The sequence below is a fragment of the Castanea sativa genome, chromosome 2, assembly GCF_040712315.1.
Source record: "Castanea sativa cultivar Marrone di Chiusa Pesio chromosome 2, ASM4071231v1".
NCBI lineage: Eukaryota > Viridiplantae > Streptophyta > Magnoliopsida > Fagales > Fagaceae > Castanea > Castanea sativa.
In genome coordinates, this window is record NC_134014.1 from 26,556,022 (window position 1) to 26,581,537 (window position 25,516).

The window sequence follows — 25,516 nt, forward strand, 5'->3', positions numbered from 1 at the left end:
TTATTGGTGTTTCTATGTGAAGCTGTTGCAAATCAAATACAACAATCAAAGGGTTGCTGGGGTGTTAGTCACGTACCGGGATTCGTGCAAAGGAGTAAGCCGCGTATTGGGATCTGTACATCGATTAGTTAGTCACATACAAGGAGCCGTGCATTGAAAATGAGAGATTCTCACTACAGAACAAGTCTAATTGGGTATTGGGGTAAGGGTTAAATTGTAGGTTGGTATAAGGTACTGAGATTCATTTACTTGTAACCGCTTGTTGTGATAATAGTGAATTCTTGAGAGTGATGACCTTAGAATCATCTGATGGGGTTTTTGCCTCGGAGGTTTTCCCCATTCGTAAACAAATCACCGTGTCAAATTTAATTTCCGCTACATTATACTTTATTTAGTGATTTGTATGTGCTACCACGCTCATTGCATGTAATTGAACCTAATTAATTCACTTGGCTAATTAATTGGTTAATTAATCATAAGGGGTCAATACATTCTTGGCCTATTAAATGGTATCAGAGCGGGCACACTCTAATTAGATTTTAATCTTTGCTGTGTGATCTATTGACCCTCGTTGTCATGGAAACTCTTGATTGTTTTGATTTGCATGATCTTATGTTGAATGATGATGATGATATTCAAGATGACTATTATAAGCTTTATAATTTTTGTATGAAATCTCTTGAATGTTCTACAAAATTAAAAGCTAATTTTAAAAAGGTCAAACTTGAAAGAGATGAATTGATTGCAAAATCGGATGAAGCAAATAATTTGAACGAGAAATTTAAAAATCAAATTTCATCTTAGGTGGACAAAATTAAGAGTTTGGAAGAGCAACTAGCTGAATTTAAAACTGAAGTTGAAAAATTAACTAGTGCCAAACTTGTTGTTGAGTCTAACTCAAAAGAAAATAGTTTTTATATTCCTCCATTTAAAAGGAATAATGAAGAGTTGAAGGCTAATATTGCTAGGGTAGACAAAGGTAAGCAATCTGATGTTAACGTTGAAGTTTCTAAACCTATGTCTAAAACCCTCCTAGGTTGAATAAATTTTTTGAATTTGTCCCCACTTGTTATCATGGTCATATTGTTGGTCATATTAGGCCAAACTGTCCTAAGTTGAGGTCTCTGTCAATCTCAAAGGTTAGACCTCCTTCTAGGAAGCCAATTAGCTCTAAAACTGCTCATGTTTGTCACCATTGTGGTGTTTCTGGTCACACTCGGCCTAATTGTTTCAAGTTGTTTTCTTATAAGCGAGTGTCAAATAAGTCTCATCCTTTGACTAAAGGCTCTGTACCTATTCATGGTAAGTTATTAAAAATTTTGAGTTTTTGAACTCAATTTCGGGAGAATCTTAATTCTTCTATGTCCTTTAGTAGACATACTAGGACACGTGCCTTTTCATCTTTACGGCCGAAGACTCGTGTTGTGTGGCTGAGAAAGAAGCCTAAGACTTAATTGACTTTTCTATTGTCCTCTGCATTAATTCTTTCTATCTAAAGTATGACTTTCTTTGCTTAATTTCTTATCTGTTCTTGGAATCATACTTTCATGCATCTGCATCTTTCTTTCATGCTTTCATGTTGTTTGTCTGTTTTTGTTTGGTTGTTTAGTTTTTATTTTGTTTTGTTTTCAAAAATAAAAATAATTTTTTTTTGAAAAATCAGAAAAATACAAAAACAATTTGTGTTTTGTGTACATTGGTACTTGTGTACCTTGAATGGCCAATAAAACAAAGTTTTCTAAACTTTGTATCTCTTGTAACTTTGATAAGTATCTCTATGCACAACTAAGCAAGTGAGCTTTCTGGCTCTTTGTTTGTGATAAGTAAGATTAAGTTATCTCTTGTACTTAACACTTGTATCACTCTTTTTGATGGAAAAGACTAAAAAATCCTAAGAGAAAGGCATAAATAACTATCTCACCATTGTTGCCTGCTAATCATGAAATGACATTAGTATGCTTCGACATAGCAAAAGTGCAAAGTCAAAAAGTTTAACATAATTGGGTATTTCTTTTCTCTCTCTTGTATGCCCATGCATGATATGCTTAATAAAAGAAAAATATGCAAAGAAAATTAAAGCAAATAAATCAAAATGCTTTAAAACATGATTGCAAGCTTGTATTCTAGGAGATGTGGGAGTTATAGGATGTACATCGAAGGTGATAGTCTCCATCAAGCAGTTATGATCTTGTATGAGTTAAATTGATTTACTCATATCTCAAATCGTCATAACATGTAGACATTTATGCGATCTTGGAATGTTTTTCACATACAACACGCAATATTCTTTGCTACTTATGATACATGTGCAGGTACAATGTGATTTGGTCATCACAAGGATTACATGTGTTAATGTATACTCACTAAACTGTCTTAACTTGTTTTTGAAATATAAAATTGGTTAGACTTGTTTAGTGTGTGTGTGTGTGTGTGTCTTGGATCTATGTGCTTACATTTTTTTTTTTTGAGAGAGATGATTTTGAGAGCTTAAAATGCTGGTTGGATCCTTGGTTGAGTTGCATGTTTGATTGCATTCATGTCTGTGTTTTTCTCTTCTTTGAAAAACTGTTTTTAAGCAATCTCAACAGCTCTTCGACACCTCTCGACAACTAGGCTATCTATCGAGCTCTTCAGCTTCTTTTTATCGCAATCTTGATAGCTTCTCGACAGCTTCTCGATCCATCAAGAAAGTTTATGTCTCCTCGATTGATGCTCGATAACTTCTCGATCCATTGAGGTTGGCTTCTTCTCGAGAGATTCTCGACACCTCTCAATCAATGGAGATACCCTTGCATGCATTTCATTTTTCCTTGTTTTGCATTTTTTTTTCCTTTGTGTCCATAGCATCTTGTTCTTCATGTAGGTCTATGGTTTCTTGTTGTCCTCGTTCCCTCTCTATCAATTTTCTATCTATCTCCGGTCAAGTCTTTTGGCTTTTTATGCCTTTTGACAATTGTGTAAAAAAGGGGGGAGAAATTTCAGAATTGAATGTCATTCCTCAGGGGGAGTAATAGAATTAGGGGGAGAACTTCATGTTAAAGGGAAGAAAATTTCTGTTGTAACTAACTTAGGAGGAGAGTTAATTTGATACACATTGATATTGATATAATTCTGTGTTGTGTATCTTTTGGTTTTGTAACCATTTACATACATCATGTGTTGTTTCTATATTTGATGATGATGTATGTGTTTCATTCTTTATCTCACATGTGTTGTTTCTTTTCTCTCTTTATACACATGTTTCTTGTTTATTTGACTTGTTATTATTTTCCACATGGTACCTTGATGTGTTTTGTTTAGTGCCTTTCAGGAAAAACAAGTTAAAGCCAAGTTAAGATTCCGAACCTTCTTCTTGCAGCAACTTCCAAGGTCTGAGATCTTTTAGACTAGACTTATTTATTCTGTAATCTTGAGTAGAATGTATTCTAGGACATTCAATGTACTCTTGTGGTTTTGTCACAAATTGCCAAATGGGGAGATTGTTAGGGACATTTTTATGTAATTAGCATATCTTTTGACAAAATGCACTTTACTTGTATTTGGGTAAATCTAAGTAGGTTCAAGAGGATCATTACAAGTGATTAAATTGAAGACATGAAGATTACTCAAGGACTGCTCAAGAAAAGTGCAATCTGCAAGTCTCGATACCTCCTCGACAGAAGCTCGATCTGTCAAGGTTCATTAAAGCTCGACAGATGTCTCGATTTATCGAGCTTACAAGATTCAGTCTATAGCTAGCAACATTTTTATTCTAAAAGGCTATTTATTTATAAGTTTGTATACTCCTTATAGGCTTAGGAAAACCCAAAGTTTGTGGGTTTGTATAATCCTTATTGGACTAGGAAAGCCCAAGGTTTGTGTAAACCTATTTGGAATAGGAGAGCCCATTAAGCTCCTATTTAAAGGAGGTGGAAAAAGAAAAACCTAACCCTAGAGAACTTTATAAGGTTTTCTTTTTGAAACCCTAACCTCCTCCTACAAAAGAAAGAGTTCTTGCTGTGTTTCTTGTATGCCTTTGGGTTCTGTAATCAAAGTAAAGTCTCTTGCACCAACATTGAAGATCTTATTGGTGTTTTTATGTAAACCTACTGGAAATCAACTACAACAATCAAAGGGTTGTTGTGGTGTTAGTCACGTACGGGGATTCGTGCAAAGGAGGAAGCCGCGTACTGGAATTTGTGCATTGATTGGTTAGTCACGTACTGGGAGCCGTGCATTGAAAAGGAGAGATTATCACTACAGAACAAGTCCAATTGGGTATTGGGGTAAAGGCTCAACTGTAGGTTGGTATAAGGTACTGAGATTCCTTTATTTGTAACCACTTGTTGTGATAATAGTGAATTCTCGGGAATGGTGGCCTTAAAATCACCCGGTAGGGTTTTTGCCTCGAAGGTTTTCCCCATTCGTAAAATTTAATTTCCGTTGCATTATACTTTATTTGGTGATTTGTTTGTACTACTACGCTCATTGCATGTAATTGAACCTAATTAATTCACTTGGCTAATTAATTGGTTAATTCATCACGAGTCAATTCATTCTTGGCCTATCACATCCAACAACTCATGTTAAACAATTAAATGCATGTTCATATTCGCATGCATGACCTACCTCATTGCACTATAGCACCTATGCATCAATGCATATTCATTTTCATATGCATGTTGATAGTGTTCATCAAGCTTAAAACCCTAATCATGTAATCTAAGCTAAAGCAAGTAAAACATGTTATTTCTACGGTTCTAAGACCTAATTAGAAAAATCTATTTAAATAGGAGCTAAAACATGCATTTAAATATAAAGGAAAGCAAGAAAAAATTGTAGACATCTCATGTTGTACCCCTTACAAGTTGAGCCCCCATTCCCCAATGACGAGAACATTAGAAGGTTTAAGACTAATCTAGGGCCTAGCTATGGAAACTATTTAGTTGAAAGATGCTTTTGTAAGAAAGAAAAACCTAGTAGAAAACCTAAAGGTGTGTACTCAGCTCACAAGGGAGTCTTCTTGGTATATAGTTCACTGGGGAAGATTTTTCTTTTTCTTCATGGCTCACTGTGGAACTTGTGTTAATTCTTCCCATGAGGGGGTTTTATCAACTCTTTGGGGAAGTTGGTCTTCACAACTCACGAGGGGGTTACCTTTATGCCTTGGACCTGTGGAGAAGTCCTTCCATGATAATGTACTTTACTAGGGATTTGGTTGATGATTTGAACTCATAGGGGAGCTTCCTTGGCGACTTTTGATTCGCTAAGGGATATTCTTGATGTTTTTGATCCACTGGAGATGCTATGAGGGTCTTTGTGTCTTTTATCCAACTTAGGGTATTTCAGTAATTTTCGATGCATTCTTGATTTTTTTTTTTGGTTGTATTTCCTACCTTTTAGGAACCCACTATGGATATTTCAAGAAATGAATGTTTTTTTACTAAACTACACGTAGTTTAGTGGGGGCATAAACTACATGTAGTTCTGCCATCAGATGCCTTCCCGCCTCTTCATTTTTCTTCAACGGTTACCTAGTGTTTCTTCTTTTCTCCTCATTCTCTTTATCTCTCTCATCTCTTCACATACTCTCTAACTCCTCACTTCCCTCTTTCTCTTTAAAAACCTTGCTCCTCTCTAACTTCTTCTCATAATCTGATTCTTCTCTCAAATTTCTTATCTGAAACTCTCTCATCTTCTCCACGGCACCCAAGTCCAAGAAAACTTCCTACGTGCTCTCTAGTGATGCCTTCAACCTCACGCATTGGAATGGAGTGATAAGGCTAAACAAGTCCCTTCCATTGACATACAGGCCACAAGATCATCTCTTATAGGGTGTGAACACTAGATTGATAAGTTTTTCAAACTTTTCTCATTTTCGAGTTCTTCTTTAATCTTCCATTTTAATATGTTTTTGGAAATGCAAATGCTTGGGTTTTGCTGTGGGATGGTTTAGATGAAAACCTGACACCTTAGGAGGGGTAGGAACATGTTTAGGATGAGCTTTGATCGAAATGTGTTTGAAAGTATCGAAGAACAACTCTCTGTCTGTGTTTATGCGTACGCGGATTCGAGCCTACGTATGTGACTTGTATTCATGTGTATGCAGCTAGTCATTATGCATACACGGGCTTGTTCATGCGTACGCATATTTGTTCTTGAGTTTCTATGGACGGGATTTCTAACTTGCGTACACGTACCTAGTGCCTGCGTACGCAAACACGGGCCTGCGTGTGTAGATATAGGCCTGCATGCTCGCGTCGCCTGGCAGAAACCCTATTTTAACTCCTGTTTCATTTGTTTCTTTTCCAAATGCAAGTCTAATACCCTCTTTTCATCCTCTTGTGGACTTTGCCCCCATTTTCAGGTAGGGGAAGCACTAATTGTGTGGTGACATGATACAAGGTCCTTACTGTGGAAACAAGGGCCCATATTCGTGCAACGAGCTTTGAGCCGATCATTCATTTACTACTGGGGAGGTTAGCCAATGCCATTTTGGTGCAGTCTAATTGAGAGGTGGTGGGACACTACCCTCACCTTCCACATTGCTGATAGGGAGATGACTGTGACTCCTCATGACTTCCATTTCATGACTGGTGCGATGGGGATCTCATAAACTTGGAGGGTGAGTTAGGCACTCAGCTAGGCATAGACTTGCTCGGGAGAAGGTACACCATCGAGACGGTCCACTATTTCAACATTGAGGTGGATTACAGGCCTCTCCCATAGGTGACGACCGATGACTACGCCTGGATGGCTAGGGCCTTCTTATTGTACCTTCTAGGGTTATATCTCTTCGCCAATGGAGGGCAGATGGTATCTCTGAGGTGGCTAGCCCTCTTCCGCTACTTCGGGGAGGCTCAAGAGGCCAACCGGGGGTTAGCATGTCTTGTCTACGCTCTTCCTTGGACACGCTCAGCTGAGGGACTCTGCACCAACTGGTGGGGCCTTGGAAGCTTCTTAAGGTTAGTTTTCTTTTTCTTTTATTTGTAGCTCATGTACTTCTTATTCTTGCAATTATCTTCATCCACATTATTTAGGCTTAAAGAAAACCACACGCTCTATAAACTGTATCTATATCTTCATCTTGCAAACTATCATCTTGTCAATTGTTAACATCTGTATCTTGCAACACAGAGAAAATTAAAGTATAAAAACAATAATGGAAAGAGATAAAAGCAAGAATAAGTACCTCACACAAAATCTTCTAAAGCTTGATTTTGATTGTTCCCTTCCATCAATCTACAAAACAAAATACCTAGAGGATTAGTAAGTTTAACTAGAAGGTTTTTGACTAAAATAAGTCCAAGGCAAGAAACTTTTAGTTTAGGAGGCTTTTCAAAGTAAAAAGCTTCTCTTGAATCACTTTTTTGGAGTCGATTCTGTGTGTTTTTGGGAAAAGGGTCATGGGGCCTTTTTATAGTGTTCAAAGAGAAGGGGTGGAGGCAAATCCAAGCAATGTGGGACTGCCTTTGCCTCAATTTTGAGTAAAAAACTTTCCTTACAGAAATCCTAAAACCCTAGTTGCGAACACATGCTCGTGGCTGCTTATGCATGAGGTTAAGGATGCGTATGCAGGCTCAAGGCCGCGTACACACCCTTAGGGTTCTTGCCAAGTTTTATTTTTTTCCAAAAGCATCTTTCAACTACAGAGTTTCCATAACTAGCCCTAGACCTTCTAGTGTTATCGTCATTGGGGAACGAGAGCTCGAGTCGTAAAAAGTACAAAATGAGGTGTCTATAGTGACTGTACAAGCTTAGAACAACCCTCTAAGCATGGGAAAACGAAATTAGCAAATAGAACTTTAAATTTCTAGAACAAAGTTAAACAAGACTCATGGGAACTAGAAACAGAATTGGTTTGCCTATGTGAACTAAAACATAAAGTCTGATAAATTCCCTAATAATTACTGATTAAAGACTATTTGACTTCTTAGACATAATAACTTAAATAACTTCTGAATTTCGTTCAAAAATAATGGGCTTATTATTGGACTTCAAAAAATACGTCTAGGTTGACTTAGCATTAGATTGGGCTTGAGACACTCCAATGTCAATCCTTAATATATTTTTTGAGTGGTTTATTGGTCATACATTTTGAGAAATTGATTTTGTTATCCATAACATTGCTAGGCCCTATTGTTATGGTGAGAGGGTTTGATCCCCTTCTTTTTTGTCTTAAACTCTCGCTTTTGCCTTTAGGAATGAGATGGGGCAAATCCACAATTTTGTGGACTTAATTTAAGAAAAAAATTTCCCCCTTTCTTCTTCAATGAAGTTATTTATTAAAAATGAGTTCTAGTTTGCTCAACTAGTAAATTCTTTGGTAGATAAATAAGAGATTTGGAGTTCAATTCCCTCCTACGCCAAAAATTGATTGGTGTTTTGGTTTGATGATAAAAAGTTATCATCAGGAGCGGACGCCATAGATTGAAACTATTAAAAAAAGTTATTTATTAAAAAATATTTAAATACTTTGTAAATTCTTTTTAAAAGTGTAAATTGTAATGTGTTAAATTTAATAGTTGTATAACTTTTTCACAGAAAATAATAATTGATGAGAGGAAATTTAAATAGGCATAATGGGAAATATGGGAAAAAAAGAGGGGTAAAAATGCATAGTAAGAATAATGCTAAAGATACAAATTATTTTACAAATTGTTGATGTGGTAAGTAATTATTTGTAAATAAAAAGTGGTATTAATGGTAGATCTAGAGGAAAACTAATGAGAGAATGGCTATATTAACATTTTGTAAAAATGTTGTAAAATAGTTTGTGGCTATAGTATTATTATTATTATTATTATTTTTTTTGAAACTTGGCTCTAGCATTACTCTAACAGTAATAGTAATGATATTTAATTTATTTAGAGGGTTGAAGAATAAAGAGAGAACGCGGGATGCGGAGGCCATCTTAAATTGTGGGTGCTGTTTTCCATTCGTTTCTGAGACGTAAATGTAACGGACTTACCGTTGCATCTCTGCGCCTCCAATCCCCAAACAGTGAACAAACGCACACACACACACACACACAACTCTTTCTCTCTGTACATCAACGCATCCTAAAACCAAACATTATATTACTTTACTAACGTCATCATCATCATCTGCACCCTGTCCCAGAAATCAAACAAACAATTCTCTCTCTTGAATCAAAGCAACTAAATTAATATTTTCTTTAAATGATGGTCTCGTGAGATTTTAGCCTCATCCCCATTTAGCAGTGGGCCAAGAAGGTATGTCTGGTTCTTCTATCTGGATTCACATTTTTTTTTGTCCTTTTAATTTTTATTTTTGGCTAAATGTATATATAAAAAAGTCTAATCTGATTACTTATTTCATATTAATCTATATGACATTTATACATGTACATGTACAGGTATGTGGTTATCTTTTTTAGTATTTAGAATTGAGTTTGTGATTGGCTTTTTATCGGATTTGATGATTGTAGGAACTTGGATTTGATTTCTTGGCCCTCTAAATTAGCTGCTCTTTTCTGATCAATGGGGATATCATCTGACAATGTTCACGGACTTGTTTTGGCCGTCTCATCAAGCGTTTTCATTGGGTCTAGTTTTATAATCAAGAAGAAAGGTCTTAAAAAGGCAGGAACTACAGGAACCAGAGCAGGTTCTCCTTCTTCCTCCTCTTCTAATTCCTTTCATTTTTATTTTGATTACCCCAAAAATTAAATTTGAATATATATATATATATATATAAGCACGTACAAATGTATGCATTTATGTATGTGTAAATTTGGCTATTTTTTTCAATTATAACTATCATTTGTACTGCCTATTGAATCAGTACTGTTGTTGTTTTATAGTAATTAGATTATTAGTTGATAAGTATTACTTTTGATTACTGAATGCTTGGCTCTAACATAATCAGGATCGGGAGGGTATTCGTACTTGTATGAACCTTGGTGGTGGGCTGGAATGTTAACTAGTAAGTAATTCTTACACTTGTATTTCAATGAGCCTTGTGTAATTTTCACTTTTGGACCTTATGTTTTTATTTTTTTTATTTTTTAAAATTTATTTCTTGGGTATTCTGTTGTTATTTTTTACTATTGAGTTATGCTCCTTCAGTACCATTTTATCTATTCACTCTTCCATTTCAGGATGTCCTAAAATATTCTCCATTTTGAAAAGTTAATGCACACAATTGTCATAGCCAATGAGCTTTAGATCAAATTGCACCGCATCCCCTAATTAGAGCAAGGTGGAGAGTGAGGTTGTGGGTTTAAAACGAACCAAGTGCATGAATAATTTACTAATTTACCAATTTAAAAAAAAATATTGACCTACCTTTTTTTTTTTTGGGAACTAGCTCACCTACCATCTATTTTATTTGAAAGTTAATACTCATTTACCTTTTGTTTTATTTGTATTTAAATTGAGAAGGATAATTTTGGAAATGGCAACCTTTTATTTCAAAGACAATACATATGCTTTTTCTTTGAGAAGAGATTCTGTAGGATAGCAAAATAAAATAGGATGGGGGGATTAATTAAATATCGCATTTTGGATAAGCCATTCACATGGCTCTTCACTTCTTTGTAGTATTCACTATAATCTTTTTGCTTCTGTGTTGAAGTTAACAAGCCAATTTATTTCATGTTTAGTGTTTGAAATTTGATCAATTCTTCCCTCTCTCCAAGTAAGGATATTATTATTATTATTATTATTATTATTATTATTATTATTTTGTAATTTTAATTTTAATTTTTTGAGGAAGCTAGTAATCATTAAAACCTTTTGCACTTTAAGAGTATGAAGGAAGCTAGTAATCGTTAAAACCTTTATACTAGTATGAATATGAATACCAAACAAATTTGCAATTTTATATTAGAAGGCATTCTTAATGATGTAACATTAGGGCATGAAGCTAGAAAGAGCTGAATGATGAACAGAGTTAAGTGTATCTGATCTCAAGTGGTTGAGATGTAGGTTTCATCTTGCTATTTCGTCCTTTTTATTGCAACGGTTTCAAAGATGTAAGTATTTTATTCTCTTTTGAGTCCTAGTTAGCATCTCAAGCTTGAATCCAAGAACTACAATTGCCTATAGTATGATGTGATACTCAAGCTGAAGTCTACACTCAAGCTTAGTCTTTTGATTCAAGGTTAGTTTTTGTCTTAAAATTGTGCAAAGGCTTTGAGAAGAAATGAGCTTGCCTTCATGCAAAAAGTCATTTAGTACTTTTTGAGCACATTCATTATTTCAATTAAGAGAGTTGAAACATTCTCGTTGAAGTTTTATAAGGTATTTTGGTTGAACCTTATAAGACTTTCCTACATTTCTCCCCAGTTGGGTTGTGACATTTTACTGAAGTTTGCAACATATGCTCATTCATTTTAGTTACTCTTTTTGCCTGACACTAGATGTCTGTTTCACTGAGCATACAACATTGGCATATTTAGAAGTCAAGAAATAAATAATCCACAGTGAAACTTGCTCGAAACCTTTTTGTTGAGGATCAATGTGAAGATATTATTATTTTTTTCTTTGAAGGTAAAAACAGTATTATTGAAACGGGACTATGTTGTGAAAATAAATATGAAGTGGCCTAACAAATTTCAATGGGAAAAATATCTACATGCAAAAGACCACTCATGAAGAGAACTAATGAAAGATGCTTGCAATTGAGATCACGTGCACTCCACATTTTCAAAAATATGCTAATTTCATTCCCTCCATATAGTCCACATCAAAGATGAAGGAACTAGATTCCAGATATGCAAATTTGGTCCACAACATTGCCACCTATATAACAAATCAAGAACCTTCTCCAGTAAAACCAACTGAACCCAAACATCCTACAAAGAAAGCTTCATAACTCGAAATCCATGCTATAGGGAATCAAGAGGTGATCCATAGTCTCCACTCTACAACAGCACATACAACACCAGCTCACCATAGAAAATCCTTTCTTGATGAGATTCTCATAGGTAGGGGTGTCCAAGCCACCTAGAAACCTGACCTACCTGCCACATTTGTTCAAATCCAAACCGCCTGCTTCCCTAACTGACCCATGGACTCCCCTATTCATAAGTGAGATTTTTTCCCCAAGCCACACAGAAAGAAACTCTCTGAGGGGTGTGTAGATTATGAAGTTTGGTTTAGGAATAGAAGATTGCTGATCTTATTTTCATAAGCATTGAATAAGAGGTCAAGGTCTTATAAATAAAAAAATAAAAAAAAAAAATAAGAGGTCAAGGTGGCACATATGATCTCATACCCTTCTTTAATATTAAAAGCATAAGGAAAAATAGGTTTCAAGGTAAGAAGAAATATTGTAGTCAAATATTGGAATTTAGCTCCTTTATGCTTGATGTGGTGTCTCTGGAGGGAACGCAATAGGAGGACGTTTGAGGACATGGAAAGCTCAGACGACCAGCTTTTGGCCTCTCTTAGTGGCACTCTGTTTGATTGGTCTAGGGCTTGGGGACTCACCTCTAGTGAATCTCTCCCTACGTTTCTTAGTTCTCTTATGTGTTCTTAGTTTTTTCTCCTCTTTTTTCTTTTTTCTTTTTCTCTTCCCTGTGTACTTATCTCTCTGCCTTATGTCTTTTGCATAAGGTAGTGTTTTTTTGAATGCACATATTTTTACCTATCAAAAAAAATATATGCTTTAAATTATTTTGTCCTTGATCTTTTGATGGTTTACTTTGCTGCAAGGCAGTTAGGGATTTTCAAGTGGCCATTCCTCATTTTGTGGAATATGAGAGAAATAGCAAATAGGGTTTTGATAAAGCCCTGTTCTATCTTTTGAATGAGAAGAATTGCGATGTCCAATGTTTGGATTGGCATTAGAATGATACTTGTGAGGGAATTTATGATCTGCTAGACATTATGATACTGTGTATACTTGCGGTTATTTTACTTTTGCCCCTCCTTTTATGATGAATTGGGGGGGGGGGGGTGTTTGTCTTGATGAGCTCTAATATTTGAAATTGACTTTTGGTACGGTAATTACTGGGAGTTCTTGGATGGCTAAAAGATCTAGTTTTAAGGGGGGGGGGGGGGTGTTCAGAACTCAGGAATACAACCTAGATCAGGATCATTTTTTTTGCTTTGAAATGGACCATTGTGAAGATTGGTATTAATTTCAGGAATCTAGAGAATATGGTGCCATTTCATTTAGAATCAGTTACCATTCCTTATTTCATAAAGATTTTAAATGACAGAACCATGTATAACTTTAGATTTCTAAAATGTAAATCTTCATCATGCAATGGCTGCTATCTATTTCAAAGTGAATGGAAAAGATTTTTTTTCCATAATGGAAGAGCTATTATTCTTTTTGAATAGCGACTCAGTCATTTCATAATATCTTTTCCAATTTACCAAAGTCACCTCTTCCTCAACCTACATAATAGCTATAATAGTTTATTTAAGTATCCTCCTCCTCAACCTACCAAAGTCACCTCTCTCTCTCTCTCTCTCATTTACACTTGACACATGCCTTTTAGCTGCTTCTCTGCCTCCCCATAACTGAAAATTGAAAAAGTCAATCATTCCTTATACATGTTCAGTGTTCTATTTGAATGTTACCACCGCCAAAAAGATGATAGGAATAGTAACTCCATGGAAAATTCTTAAATTCTAGTAATACTGATTCATAGTCCTTTCATAATCACCATCCTAATGTACCAAAAATACCCTAAGAATACAGGTGCAGTATGTTACCCTGAAGTGCAAGGGCAGTATAAGGGAATGAGGAAAAATTAAATATAGAGACATTACGTGCTCTTACTGTGAGCTGACAAGTATTATTGAACCAACTGGACTAGCGTTGCATAAAAGGTTTGAGTGGAGGTTTGGTCTTGTATAATTGGATACTGCTTTAGGAAGTCTCAATCTTCTTCCTTTTTGTTGTATTTTCTTACCTTGTGAACTTTAGATTGCAAATTATAATGTTGTAATACACTATGGTATACCTGATTCTTTCTTATTTCTTTAATAAGATTTTTTCAATTAAAAGAAAATGTTTACTATAGGACTGTAACAGACTGTAAAAGTGCACTGGCTTAGGTGATATAATAACTTTTAATTATAAGGTTCTGGTATGCTATCTAAAATGATGCTGGCTATGAAAAAGCCATCACCCAGGGTTTGTATGTCTGTACTACAGTCCACAACATTAGGATCTTCTTTTGAATGACATTACAGAATCATAAAATTTGGGTTCAAGTAATGTTCTTCCTGTTACATTTTAGTATTTGGGTCCTTGAGGAAATTATTTTTTTAGATTTGATGCATTTTAATGATGATTTGTTATTCTTTTACAGTGATTGTTGGGGAGATAGCAAATTTCGCTGCTTATGCATATGCTCCTGCAATTCTTGTAACTCCCTTGGGAGCTTTAAGTATTATCTTCAGGTATGTTTATGATAGCATTGTATTCAGTGAATTCAACATCCCTTTGATTCTTTTTATATTTTATTGTATTATGTGTCTGTTTTCTGTGCAACCGCTCATTCTTTGTGGGTCTGTGCATGCATATAACTAAGAAAATGTCTCTAATCAGTGCAGTGCTAGCTCATTTTATTTTGGAGGAGAAATTGCATATCTTTGGTGTGCTTGGATGTGTTCTCTGTGTGGTTGGCTCGACAACTATTGTTTTGCATGCTCCTCAAGAGAGAAATATACATTCTGTTAAGGAAGTGTGGCAACTAGCTACAGAGCCAGGTATTTGAGAAGTTATAATTTAGTTGCTCGGTTTCTATATTTTCTTATACCCCGCCGCCCACCCCCACCCCACCCCACCCAAAAAAAAAAAAAAAAAACCCTAAATGACTTTTAGGAAGTATATAAATATTCATATTTCTGCTTGGTTTCTGGTGGTGGCTTTTTAATTTAAAGGAAGATCTTAAGCTTCTTTTTGCTATTCTTGATTTAATGGACCAGGAAATTAGTCTGACTTGTATTTATTAAAAAGTGGTAGGACCTATGTACATGAGCCTTTGCACACTGTGATTTGAAAATCAATATTTTTTTATTGATTAATGTTGGAGATGTTGATTTATAATAAATTACATTGGAATAAAATTATGTGTTACTAGTATGTATATGGTATTGCTAGATGTAGAATGTTATTCAGTTGATGAGTCTAGTTCAAATAAAATGGAATTACATAATAATTCAGAGAATGTGTATCATCTGATGTATGACAGCTGTGGATTGACTAAACAAACAATAATTTTTTGTTATCAACAGGATTCATTGTCTATGCTTGCATAGTTGTGATTCTGGCTGCTGTCCTCATGTTTCGGTATGTGCCGCGCTATGGGCAAACCCATATGGTGGTCTACATTGGAATTTGTTCTCTTATGGGCTCTCTTACGGTCTGTTTATTCTCTTTTGAAGTTCTTACATGTTATTCTCTTTTGATTCTACTTCCTGTAGTTCTAATGTTCTTACTTTTCATCCATAGGTTATGAGTGTGAAAGCACTAGGGATTGGTTTGAAGCTTACATTTTCTGGAATGAATCAATTTATATACTTCCAGACATGGTTTTTCACGGTGGTTGTAGCAGTTTGTTGTCTTCTGCAGATCAACTACTTAAACAAGGTAAACTTTCAACCTTTTTAATTTCAATGCATATACAACTGATTTTGATGTGGTCTTGGCTATATATTATATAATACTCTCTTTGTTTTCTTGAGAAATAATGCTTGATTGCCAAAACCTGATATTAGCTGTCATCTGTCTGCTCCTCCCATTTGCTTTTTATTTATTTATTTATTTTTTATACTTCTGATATTGTTGAATTATACTAATATATGAAACATGCAAGTCTGGTAAAAGTCTTTTTGTGTGTTTGGTGTATAAGTTATGAAACACCAAGATTTCTCTGCAAGAAATGGTTAGTCAAACACCATTTTTCCCTTTTACTTTTTTTTTCTTCCTAGGTCAACATAGCCTAAAAGACTTTTTTTTTCCCCTGAGTAGCCTAGAAGACATTCAACTTGCAGATTTGTAGCCATTGTACTCTACCTCAAATGGCACCTCCTCCCCTCGTAAGGAAAACTGCTGAGTTGTGCACTATCTAAATCATAAAAAATATAGCTGGGTTCATGAGAAAATATCCTTAAAGATAGGATTAGCCCCTATTGATGAAAAGATGAGGGAGTCACTTGAGATGATTTGGTCATTATTAGAGGAGAGTGATTAATGCACCTGTAAGAAAGAGTGAGTTATCCAAGTTGAGGGAATGAAAAAATGAAAGAGAAAGACTAAAAATAACGTTAGTAGAAGTAATAAAAAAAAATGACATATCAATTAGGGAAGTAAAAGAGAGTTTAACTTCAGGTAAAGTAGAATGAAGGAAACGAATACATGTAAGCCAACTATAACTAATCCGTTGAGGATCCATAGCCGACCCCAAAAATTTGGGACTAAGGTTTTGTTGTTATTGTGCACTATCTGCATCCATGCTCAGGATATCTGGAAATCATCCATATGTCTCTATGGGATATGGAATCTGCAATGAATATGCTCCCATGGATGCAGCTGCATATCTTAGTGATTTGTTAGCCATCGTTGATATTTTTATCACATAAAATAAGCTCACTCTGTCCACCCTTTCCTCAAAGTTGCATCCCACATATTGAAAAAAAAAATCAATTTTTGTTTGAAACTTTGAATGGTGTTCAATGCTCTTGGTTTAAGAATTTACTTTTTGGGTTTTCATAATGCCATTTTCAGGTATCTTTTTTTCTGAAAATTGTGGTGGGTGGATTTATGTGTCCCTGTTGTTCCCAAATAGATACTTTAGAATCTACTTTCAGATAAAACAGCTAAACAACTGTCAATTAAGGACATCACACCTTAGGATTCCTTATCTCTCTCTCTAGACTAAAATGCTAAAACATATTGTGGTGTACAAAGGGCCTGCACCCTGCATAGGATAATTAGAAAGATTTATTTTTATACGCCTTACACACACACACCCACTAGGTTTTGAACCCATGACTTTACCCTCCACCTTACTCACACAATGGGAGGAGGTTCCATTTAAGCTAGGGCTCTTTGGCAAATAAGAAAGATAATCTTTTGTTTAAGAATTCCCCCCCCCCCCTCTTTTCTTTAATTCTGACCTTGTATTCCATTTTCCTAGTGTACAATAGTATTGAGATAATAGCTTGATAGTATGATAAATAGTTTTTGGCACAAGAGGGCAACATAGCTATTTGGAGGTTTTTGTCACATTGCATAATTTGGTGTATTTGGCAAGAACATAATGCTAGAAGCTTTGATGGATGTGAATAGTCTACTCTCGAGATTTAAGTCTTTTTTCTTTTATAATTTCCTCGAGTGGAGTTTAATTGTACAGACATATTCATGTTTTTCCCTTCATAATTGGTTTGATCATTGTAATTTGGGATCTTGATTGTTTTGTGCCCATAGTACATTCCCAGTTTACTTGGGTTTGCTTTGTTTTTAAATAAAATTTTTTGGTACTTGTATAAAAAAAATCATTGATGAGAGAGAGAGAGTAGTTTTGAATCGCTGCATGATTTATCAAAAATAAAATAAAATGAAAATTCTTCACTATATGATCAAGTTTATAGAAATGGTTCTTCCCAAAATAAAGCAACAACTTGATTACATGTGATGATGTTTATATTTTTCCAAATGAGATGGAGATCAGTGTTATGTTCAATTCCATTATTTTGTCCTAGATTCTTAGTAATCAACTCATATAAGTTGTATGGCATAAATGCATTCCTTCATGTTTTGTGATTTGGTATAGCCAGAACTAAGCTGACCCAAATTTCATGATAGTTGCTGAGATCAGGATTTTGAAGATATCTTATTTACATGTTAAGAAGTACATATGTTGTAAACCATTTTAAATAGAAATATTTAACACTGAACTACACATTTTAAATCATTCCATTTTGTGCTGTATGGTTGGGTGGGGTTTTTGTATCTAACTGTTAAGCAAGACCAAGGACTGGGTAAGTTGTGTAACTTGCATAAAGGATTCAGGAATTTTAATATTTTCTGAACAAAGGCATTGTGAGTCTATCATGCATTTGGTGTACTGGGTAAGCTGTGTAACTTGCTTATGGTTCATGTTCAAAGATATCCTTCTAGGGTTTAATTTGATATGGTTCTAACTTGGTTAATTTGTTTTTATCCCAATTATATGTTGGCTGGGATTATTCTCATGCTGTCACTCTTCTAAATGAAATTTTACATTACAAAGTATACGAAAATTGGAAAATTTATTATTTTGTGTCTGATGTTCAATCTTTAGTCTATTTAAAGCTTCTCTAATTGTGAATCAGTAGAATGTTTAATCTTAATCAGATGCCATCTTTGCAGGCCTTGGATACCTTCAACACTGCTGTCGTATCTCCAGTTTACTATGTCATGTTTACATCTCTCACCATTCTTGCCAGCATGATTATGTTTAAGGTGATTAAAAAAAGAAAAAAAAAAAGAAAAAAAGAATTGATCGTGTTTATGGTGATTCAATACATTCCATTCATTTATGTTTTGAACTTTATGCTTCTTTATGTCAAAAGAATACTGTTGTCCTTAGATGATATAAAATCTCAGAACGCTTCTGGTAGTTCTATAGAAAAAAACTGGTGCCACTATGGTTTTGTTCAATGTATGACGGTCAAAATTTATCATCCAGATAGTGGTCCTCATGATTTATAACCATAATTAGTACTAATCATATAAAATTTCTCTGGCTTTAGATTTGGTCAATGATTACATGTAAATATAATAAGTCATACAGATAATACCCAAAAAAAGAAGAAGAACGACATTCTTGGATTCACTTTACATGATTACATCCTTGCACGGGGAACCCTTAAAATGCGATCTTCTTGTATTCTGGCAAATTGTTGTGGCCAATTACTGTCATGCAAGTTATTCACTCTTTGAACCCCAAGGGGTTGGTCTAATGGTTTATAAGGCCTCATGAAATCCACAAGGTCCTGGGTTCAAAACCCCTAACCAGAATCTTGGAGCCACCTCAAGGATTCCTCTCCATGCAATTATGTAGTGTTTGTGGGACCTTGGGGGGGGGGGGGGGAACTTGCACACTTGGGGGAATAGTCAGGTGATCGAAAAGTTCCAGATAACCTTGTTAGCAAAAAAATAAGAGATTCAATCTGTCTTTATTTAAGCTTGCGTGATTAAAACTTCATTTCTAATACTTTTTCTGCTCCCTGTGTACCTGGGTAACTGTTTTCTTTTGCTGTATCCCTTTTTTATTTATTGATAAAAAAAAATTGCATTGGAGAAACTTTAATGCAGATGTGTGTTAGGGGAAAAGAAGGTTATACTGTAATTCATGCTCAAGTGGAGGCTCCTTCTTCTATAAGAATGAGTGGAAAGTGAGATTCTAAATTAAAAACCTATTGGGTTTGTGTGACACGGACTAATAAAAAAAATCTAGAAACATTTGAAAAATTTTGGAAGTTTTTGTCAATGATTTTGCAATATTTAGAGTATTGATGGTAATGGATTTTTCTTTCACTCAATGTGAAGTTGATCAATAGTTGGGCACGCAAGCGTATGCACTTGCACACAGACACATATAAATAATATTTTACTATTCTTACTTTGGCCAATGAACTCTTGCTCAACTGGCACCTCCTCCCCTTGTAAGTGCCAGGTGGAGGGTGAGATCTTTGATTCAAGATGCACTAGGGTGCATGTGTAACTTACCAATAATTTTTTTAAAAAATTGTTATTACTCTGATTTCTCCTCTGTTTTGTTACAATTACAGGATTGGGACTCACAAAATGCATCACAAATTGCAACTGAGTTGTGTGGCTTTGTCACAATATTATCAGGGACATTTCTCCTTCATAAAACCAAGGATATGGGTAATATTACACATATGGAACCCCCTGTTTTTTCAAGCCCAAGCCACCGCAGTTCAAATTCTGCATAAAAACATTTTTTGTTTTCAAATTCAAGCAGCCCACGGACATCTTTCTGCTGTATCCCCTTGGCAAAAGGTATTTGAAATTGAAAGAAGCTTGATGGCATGCAGAGAAGGGAAAATCAGGGGACAAGCTTTTAGTAGAAGATACTTCTTAATTGTAAAGCTTGTGACATGGCAACATTGGTTTTTGGGGGGAAATGAGGGGTGGGAAAAAAGAGGGGGTTGGGGGTGGGGGGGGGTGGGGGGCAGGCGGTTGTGGAAGGAAAAGGAAAACATAATTCTTGCGAAGATTTGAATTTTTTCTTAAAATTTTTAGGGATTCTACCATAGTTACACTGAAGAGAAAAAAAAAAAAAATCATTTTTCTTTACTTTCTCTGAATAAACTTTTAGCATGTGAATATGTTCGCCAAAGATTATAATTCTTCTAGGGTGAGCTTTTACAAAATTATACAGGTAGATCATTGAAAATTTAGAATGCAATTGTCTTTTCCATTTTACTTGACCATATGTGCGTTTGTGTTTGTGCATGTCTATATGTGTAGGTATGTTATACGATTTTCAGTAACGAGAAATATTATTTCATAGTTTTTCACATCCACTATTTCACACACATCTCTCTCTCTCTCTCTCTCTCTCTCTCTCTCTATATATATATATATATATATATATAATGTAATATAATATAATATAAAAAATCATTACATATTTTAGATAGGCCTATTCAAGATCTGACCGATGCCGATGAAACCAGCTGGTGCCGAACCGATCTAACTGCTTCCAAGCCTCATCGTAGGTGTCCGGCGCGGTGATCGGCGATGATATGGGCAAACCGAAGACGACCGATGTGACAAGCGGTGGCTATTTTGCACTCCAACGAGAAATTGCACTACATTGCACCGGTATATATACACACACACACACACTATGATTTAAAATATGTATCAGTGTAAAGAGATGAAAATTGAAAGCAGACATGAAAGATAAAGGAGCAAGGTAGAAGAAGAACAAGGAAACAGTGCTAGGTAAGTTAAGAAAAAAAGTTAGGTTTTATATATATATAATCTGGCACTAAAACAACGTCGTTTTTGTGTCTGATATTAAATTTTAATACCAACTCCAAAACAACGTTGTTTTATCATCAGATTATAAAAAATAAAAAATAAAACTATTGTAAGCCACTAACGACGACGTTTTAATTTTAAACCCTAGGGTTATTTACCCATCTCCTCTCTTTCTCTCCCTCACTCTCGTTAGTCTCCCTCTCTCAAATTCCCAATCCCAACAACAAAATCTTCACAACTCCTCTCTCTCTCGCCTCAGCTTCCATCAGTTTCTAGTGATATTCTGACTTCAAAGTTCAGATTCTTCTCCTTACAAATGCAAAGCTTTCTACCAAGTTTGTTTATGTAATTTATTTTCAATGGTGTTTGTTTGATCTTTAATGGGTTTGGTTTAGTTTTTTATTTGGGTTTTTTGTGATTGGAAATGGGTTATGTTTGAGAAAAGATTGTGAATTTGTTTGTAGTTTTCTTTCGTTTTTTTTTTGTTTATATGAGAAATTAACGAACTAACAGCACCGAACTAGTATCTTACATCGCACCTTGTGTAGACCGGTTCCCAACCCTCCATAGATGAGGTGCGGTCAGGGATGAGGGAAAACCGCCCTTGTAGGTGCGGTGCAAAAAAGCCTCCCAAAACTGGCCGCATCGCACCGTGTATAACCCTAATTTTAAAAATGTATGGCTTAAAATAGTATAAACTAATACCATGTATAATTTGAACATCTTCTAAAAAAATGTATAATTGTAATTATTTTTAATTATTCTCGTGCATATGCATGATGCTACACATTAGTATCCATAATGGATGCAGGAATGTCATCATTGCAACATCAAAAAGTGGTTGTGAAAAAAGAAATGTGAAATAGTGGATGTGTGAGAATCAAAACCCTTTAAAAAACAAGGGTTGAAAAGTCCATTGGTGTATACTGCATGTATTTAGGAAGGTTTCTAGTATGGTCCCCTCTAAATTAAAATTTATACATTTGTATAAAGCCTATCAATAGTCACATTCATTTATCTAATAAACTTGCCCACTATAAGTAGGTTATAAGTTGCATGTTTAATAGATGGTTTAATGGGTATTCATGGATTTATCATCCATTTAAAATAAATATTAAATGGGCAATGAATAAAATTATCAAAATGTCCCAACTTGCCCACTATAAGTAGGTTATAATTTGCCAGTCTAATAGATGGGTTTAATGGGTATTCATGAACTTATCAACCATTTAAAATAAATGTAAATGGGTAATAAATAAATGATCAAAACGTCCTCATAACTTGACAGATGACCAAAATATGTCTGGACCCCCAAAGTAATCCAAATACCCCCTAATCGACACAGAAATGAAAAATATACCCTAGAAACCATCAAAACGACCAATCACTAAAATGATCAAATTACCCAAAAACATCTAATATGGCAGAAATACTCTAGAATCACCAAAATGAAAAATATTCCTTCAGAACCACCAATATACCAAAATACTCTAGAACATCCAAAATATCCCTAAAACCACTATAATGACCTTTAGAACCATTAAAATGAATAAAATACCTTGGAATTTCCAAAATATTTTGGTTATTTAGTTTTGTGATGTTTTTAGAAGATTTGAGAGTATTTTGCCTCAAGAGGTTTTGTGAGTATTTTGGAAATTAGGGTGTATTTTTAGCTATTTTGGTGGTTCCAAGTAGAGTTGTCCAAGCAACCTGGCCACTCGACCCAACCAACCAAACTGACTTGAATTGACCTGTCGCAGCCCGATCCAACGCCTCTGATAGTTGGCGCCAAGTCTTAGCCCTCAGAAACTAAATTCAGCAGGTTGAGTGGCGAGTTTCCTCTTTTAAAACTCAACCCACCCGACCTAACCAAGAAACACTTCCAATCAAAACCCTTTTAAAAAAAAGGGATGAAAAGTCCATTGGTGTATATTACATGTCAGGGAGGTTTCTAATAGTCAGGCTTATGTTCCCCTCTAAATTAAAATCTATACATTTGTATAAAGCCTATTAATAGTCACATTCATTTATCTAATTAACTTACCCACTATAAGAAGGTTATAAGTTGCCTTTTTAATAGATGGTTTAATGGGTATTCATGGATTTATCATTTATTTAAAAAAAATATTAAATAGGAAATGAATAGAATGATCAAAATGTCCCAACTTGCCCACTATAGGTAGTGACTCCATTTACACACCCTCTTCCCTAGTCCAGTTGGCCAAGACGTACTCTACAAAAGATAAAGGTGAAAGGCGAACACGCCCACAAGCGCACGTTAGTAGATGGGTGCCACCAATTCTTGGTGTACGCCAAGGTTTTGGGCCAAGACTTGCGTCTTTAAACTTTAAAGGTCACAAGTTGGGCTTTTTGAGCATTGGGCTTCATACATGTGATTACATGATATCTTTCAACTCGGAGATTCAATTAAAACTCATGAATTTTTGTTTTGATCGTTATGACTTCAAGATTTCTATCATGCAGTGCAACTAGCAATTAAACAGTCAAAATTATATTTTTACCCATGTGATGTGATGTGATGATGATATGCACATGAGATGAAAATGATGTTAAATGAGAGTTATAAAATGGCGTGATTACAGGCTTATGCAAAAGGTCTGAAAGAAACTGACTCATACCCTGCAAACCACACTCTCTCAATTTCTTCAATATGTAAAATGGGCTTAAGTCATACTTAAAATAATAAAATATAATATAATACATGAATTGACCCACAAATGAGGTCAGGCTCAGTTGAATCGGGCTTGTAAAAAATGTCCTGAAAATGACAATTGACACTCATCTAACATCCAAAGCAATAGCTAGCTATCACCACTAGTGGCGGTTGTCCTGTTTCTCAAACCCTTTCTTTCTTTCTTCAAGCTCTAAGCTCAAAATCAAAATCCAGAGGTTTCTAGAATCATTGAAAGAGAGAACTAGACCATGGACAAGATGGGTGAGACTTTCAAATTGAAGGATAGATCTAACTAGGTTGGGATTTGATAATGGGTAAATCAAATTGTGCTCAAATACCTTCCTGTTGAGGTTTGTCTTTGATATCTTGGGTTTGGTTTCAGAGTGAGGACTTACGTAGTGAAAACAATATCAAACATTTAATTTTCAATGTTTGTACGTTTTTTAGTTTAAAAGAATGTTTACACCTTTCCTTTAGTCTCCTAAGGGTTTGTTCATTAAGTTAATTTTTTGCTAACATATTAGTTATGTGACCACTTTCGAAACTTGAGTCCAATGTAAAGAACACAAGTTCCACTAAAAAATTAAAAATACATATATCATCTTGTGATTTTCTCTACGAAACCTAAGTTCCAAAAGTTGCCATGTAACTATTATATTTTATTTTTGAACACAACTAATATATTTGCAAAATTAGCTTAACAGCAAAAATGTGAGACTTAGGTCTAGTGCATGTAATGTACTAGACCCATTAAGATGACATGTGTTCAAAAGTGAACACATGTTATAATCTCAACAGATCCAGTGCAACTGGACACTGGACCCAAACCTCACCCATAGCAAAAATACCCATCTCCTAAGATACATAACAAAACACGCTAAAGTCGATGCATTGCCTTATATATTCCATTGTCTTTCTATGCATCTTCTCCCACTCTTTATGAAACATATTGCTTGACTTGACACAATTACCCTCAATAGAACTAAGTCCTTACGTTAAAAGATGTCATCCACCATTATCTTAACAATTTTTTCCGAAGTGTTTTTTTTTTCAAAAAAAAAAAAAAAAAATTGTGTTGTTAAGGGCGTAATAGAAATTTTAGCATGGATAAAATTTAAAATTTTACATTTTCCACTAAAACATTTTAATTTAATGGAATTTATGAAAGACAATTTAGCCACAAAACTAGTTGTAGCCTAAAGCTACAATATTAATCAATAAAATAAATATTAATATATATTTTGAAAATCTAATTGTTAAATTGCATGTTCTCAATGTAAATAAGACACATTTAAAATTTAAAATTTTACATTTTCCACTAAACATTTTAATTTAATGGAATTTATTAAAGATAAGATTTAGTTACAAAAATAGTTGTAACTTAACACTACAACATTACTTAATAAAATAAACATTACTATATATTTTGAAAATCTAACCGTTGAATTACATGTTCTTTACGCTCTTAATACACATGTCAAATTTTGTGTCAATCAGATATTATTTACTATATAATCTATAAACTTATATACTATACATTATTTTAAACTATAAAAAATTTGCAATTTAAACAATCTATTGATAACAAAACTATTGATTTTTAATTTTTTTTAAAATTTTGCAAGCATGAAAGATATAGAAGAAGAAGAAGAAGAAGATATAATCTAATGATGAATTTTTCCAAATGTGCCCCAAATAAAAAGACATTGAGTATGGTTGTAACGTACGGCTACAACTAGTTTTGTAGCTAAATTTTGTCCATTTATTAATGGCAAGAGATAATTTGTATATTCCTCAGTACATTGGTCGATTTTATAATTTAGGGAAAGGAGGGATAAAATTGAGACAATA

The 25,516-nt window shown here is 34.6% G+C and overlaps 1 protein-coding gene across 1 annotated transcript; it reads left to right on the forward strand.

The window, feature by feature from the left end:
* The first annotated feature begins 8,926 nt into the window (after positions 1-8,926).
* Positions 8,927-20,283, forward strand: LOC142623912 (putative magnesium transporter NIPA2). Its single transcript, XM_075797392.1, has 9 exons — positions 8,927-9,215; positions 9,431-9,609; positions 9,871-9,927; positions 14,276-14,366; positions 14,515-14,675; positions 15,204-15,331; positions 15,421-15,558; positions 18,322-18,414; positions 19,746-20,283. The coding sequence occupies exons 2-9, from the start codon at positions 9,483-9,485 to the stop codon at positions 19,911-19,913; spliced, it is 963 nt and encodes a 320-aa protein (XP_075653507.1). The 5' UTR covers positions 8,927-9,215; positions 9,431-9,482; the 3' UTR covers positions 19,914-20,283.
* The last annotated feature ends 5,233 nt before the right edge of the window (positions 20,284-25,516 follow it).

Excerpts from the sequence above, each read along its gene's own strand:
- LOC142623912 (XM_075797392.1), top strand. The coding sequence starts at position 9,483 with ATGGGGATATCATCTGACAATGTTCACGGACTTGTTTTGGCCGTCTCA. Across the intron at positions 9,610-9,870 it reads AACTACAGGAACCAGAGCAG|GATCGGGAGGGTATTCGTAC; the intron begins GTTCTCCTTCTT and ends TAACATAATCAG. Across the intron at positions 15,559-18,321 it reads AGATCAACTACTTAAACAAG|GCCTTGGATACCTTCAACAC; the intron begins GTAAACTTTCAA and ends CCATCTTTGCAG.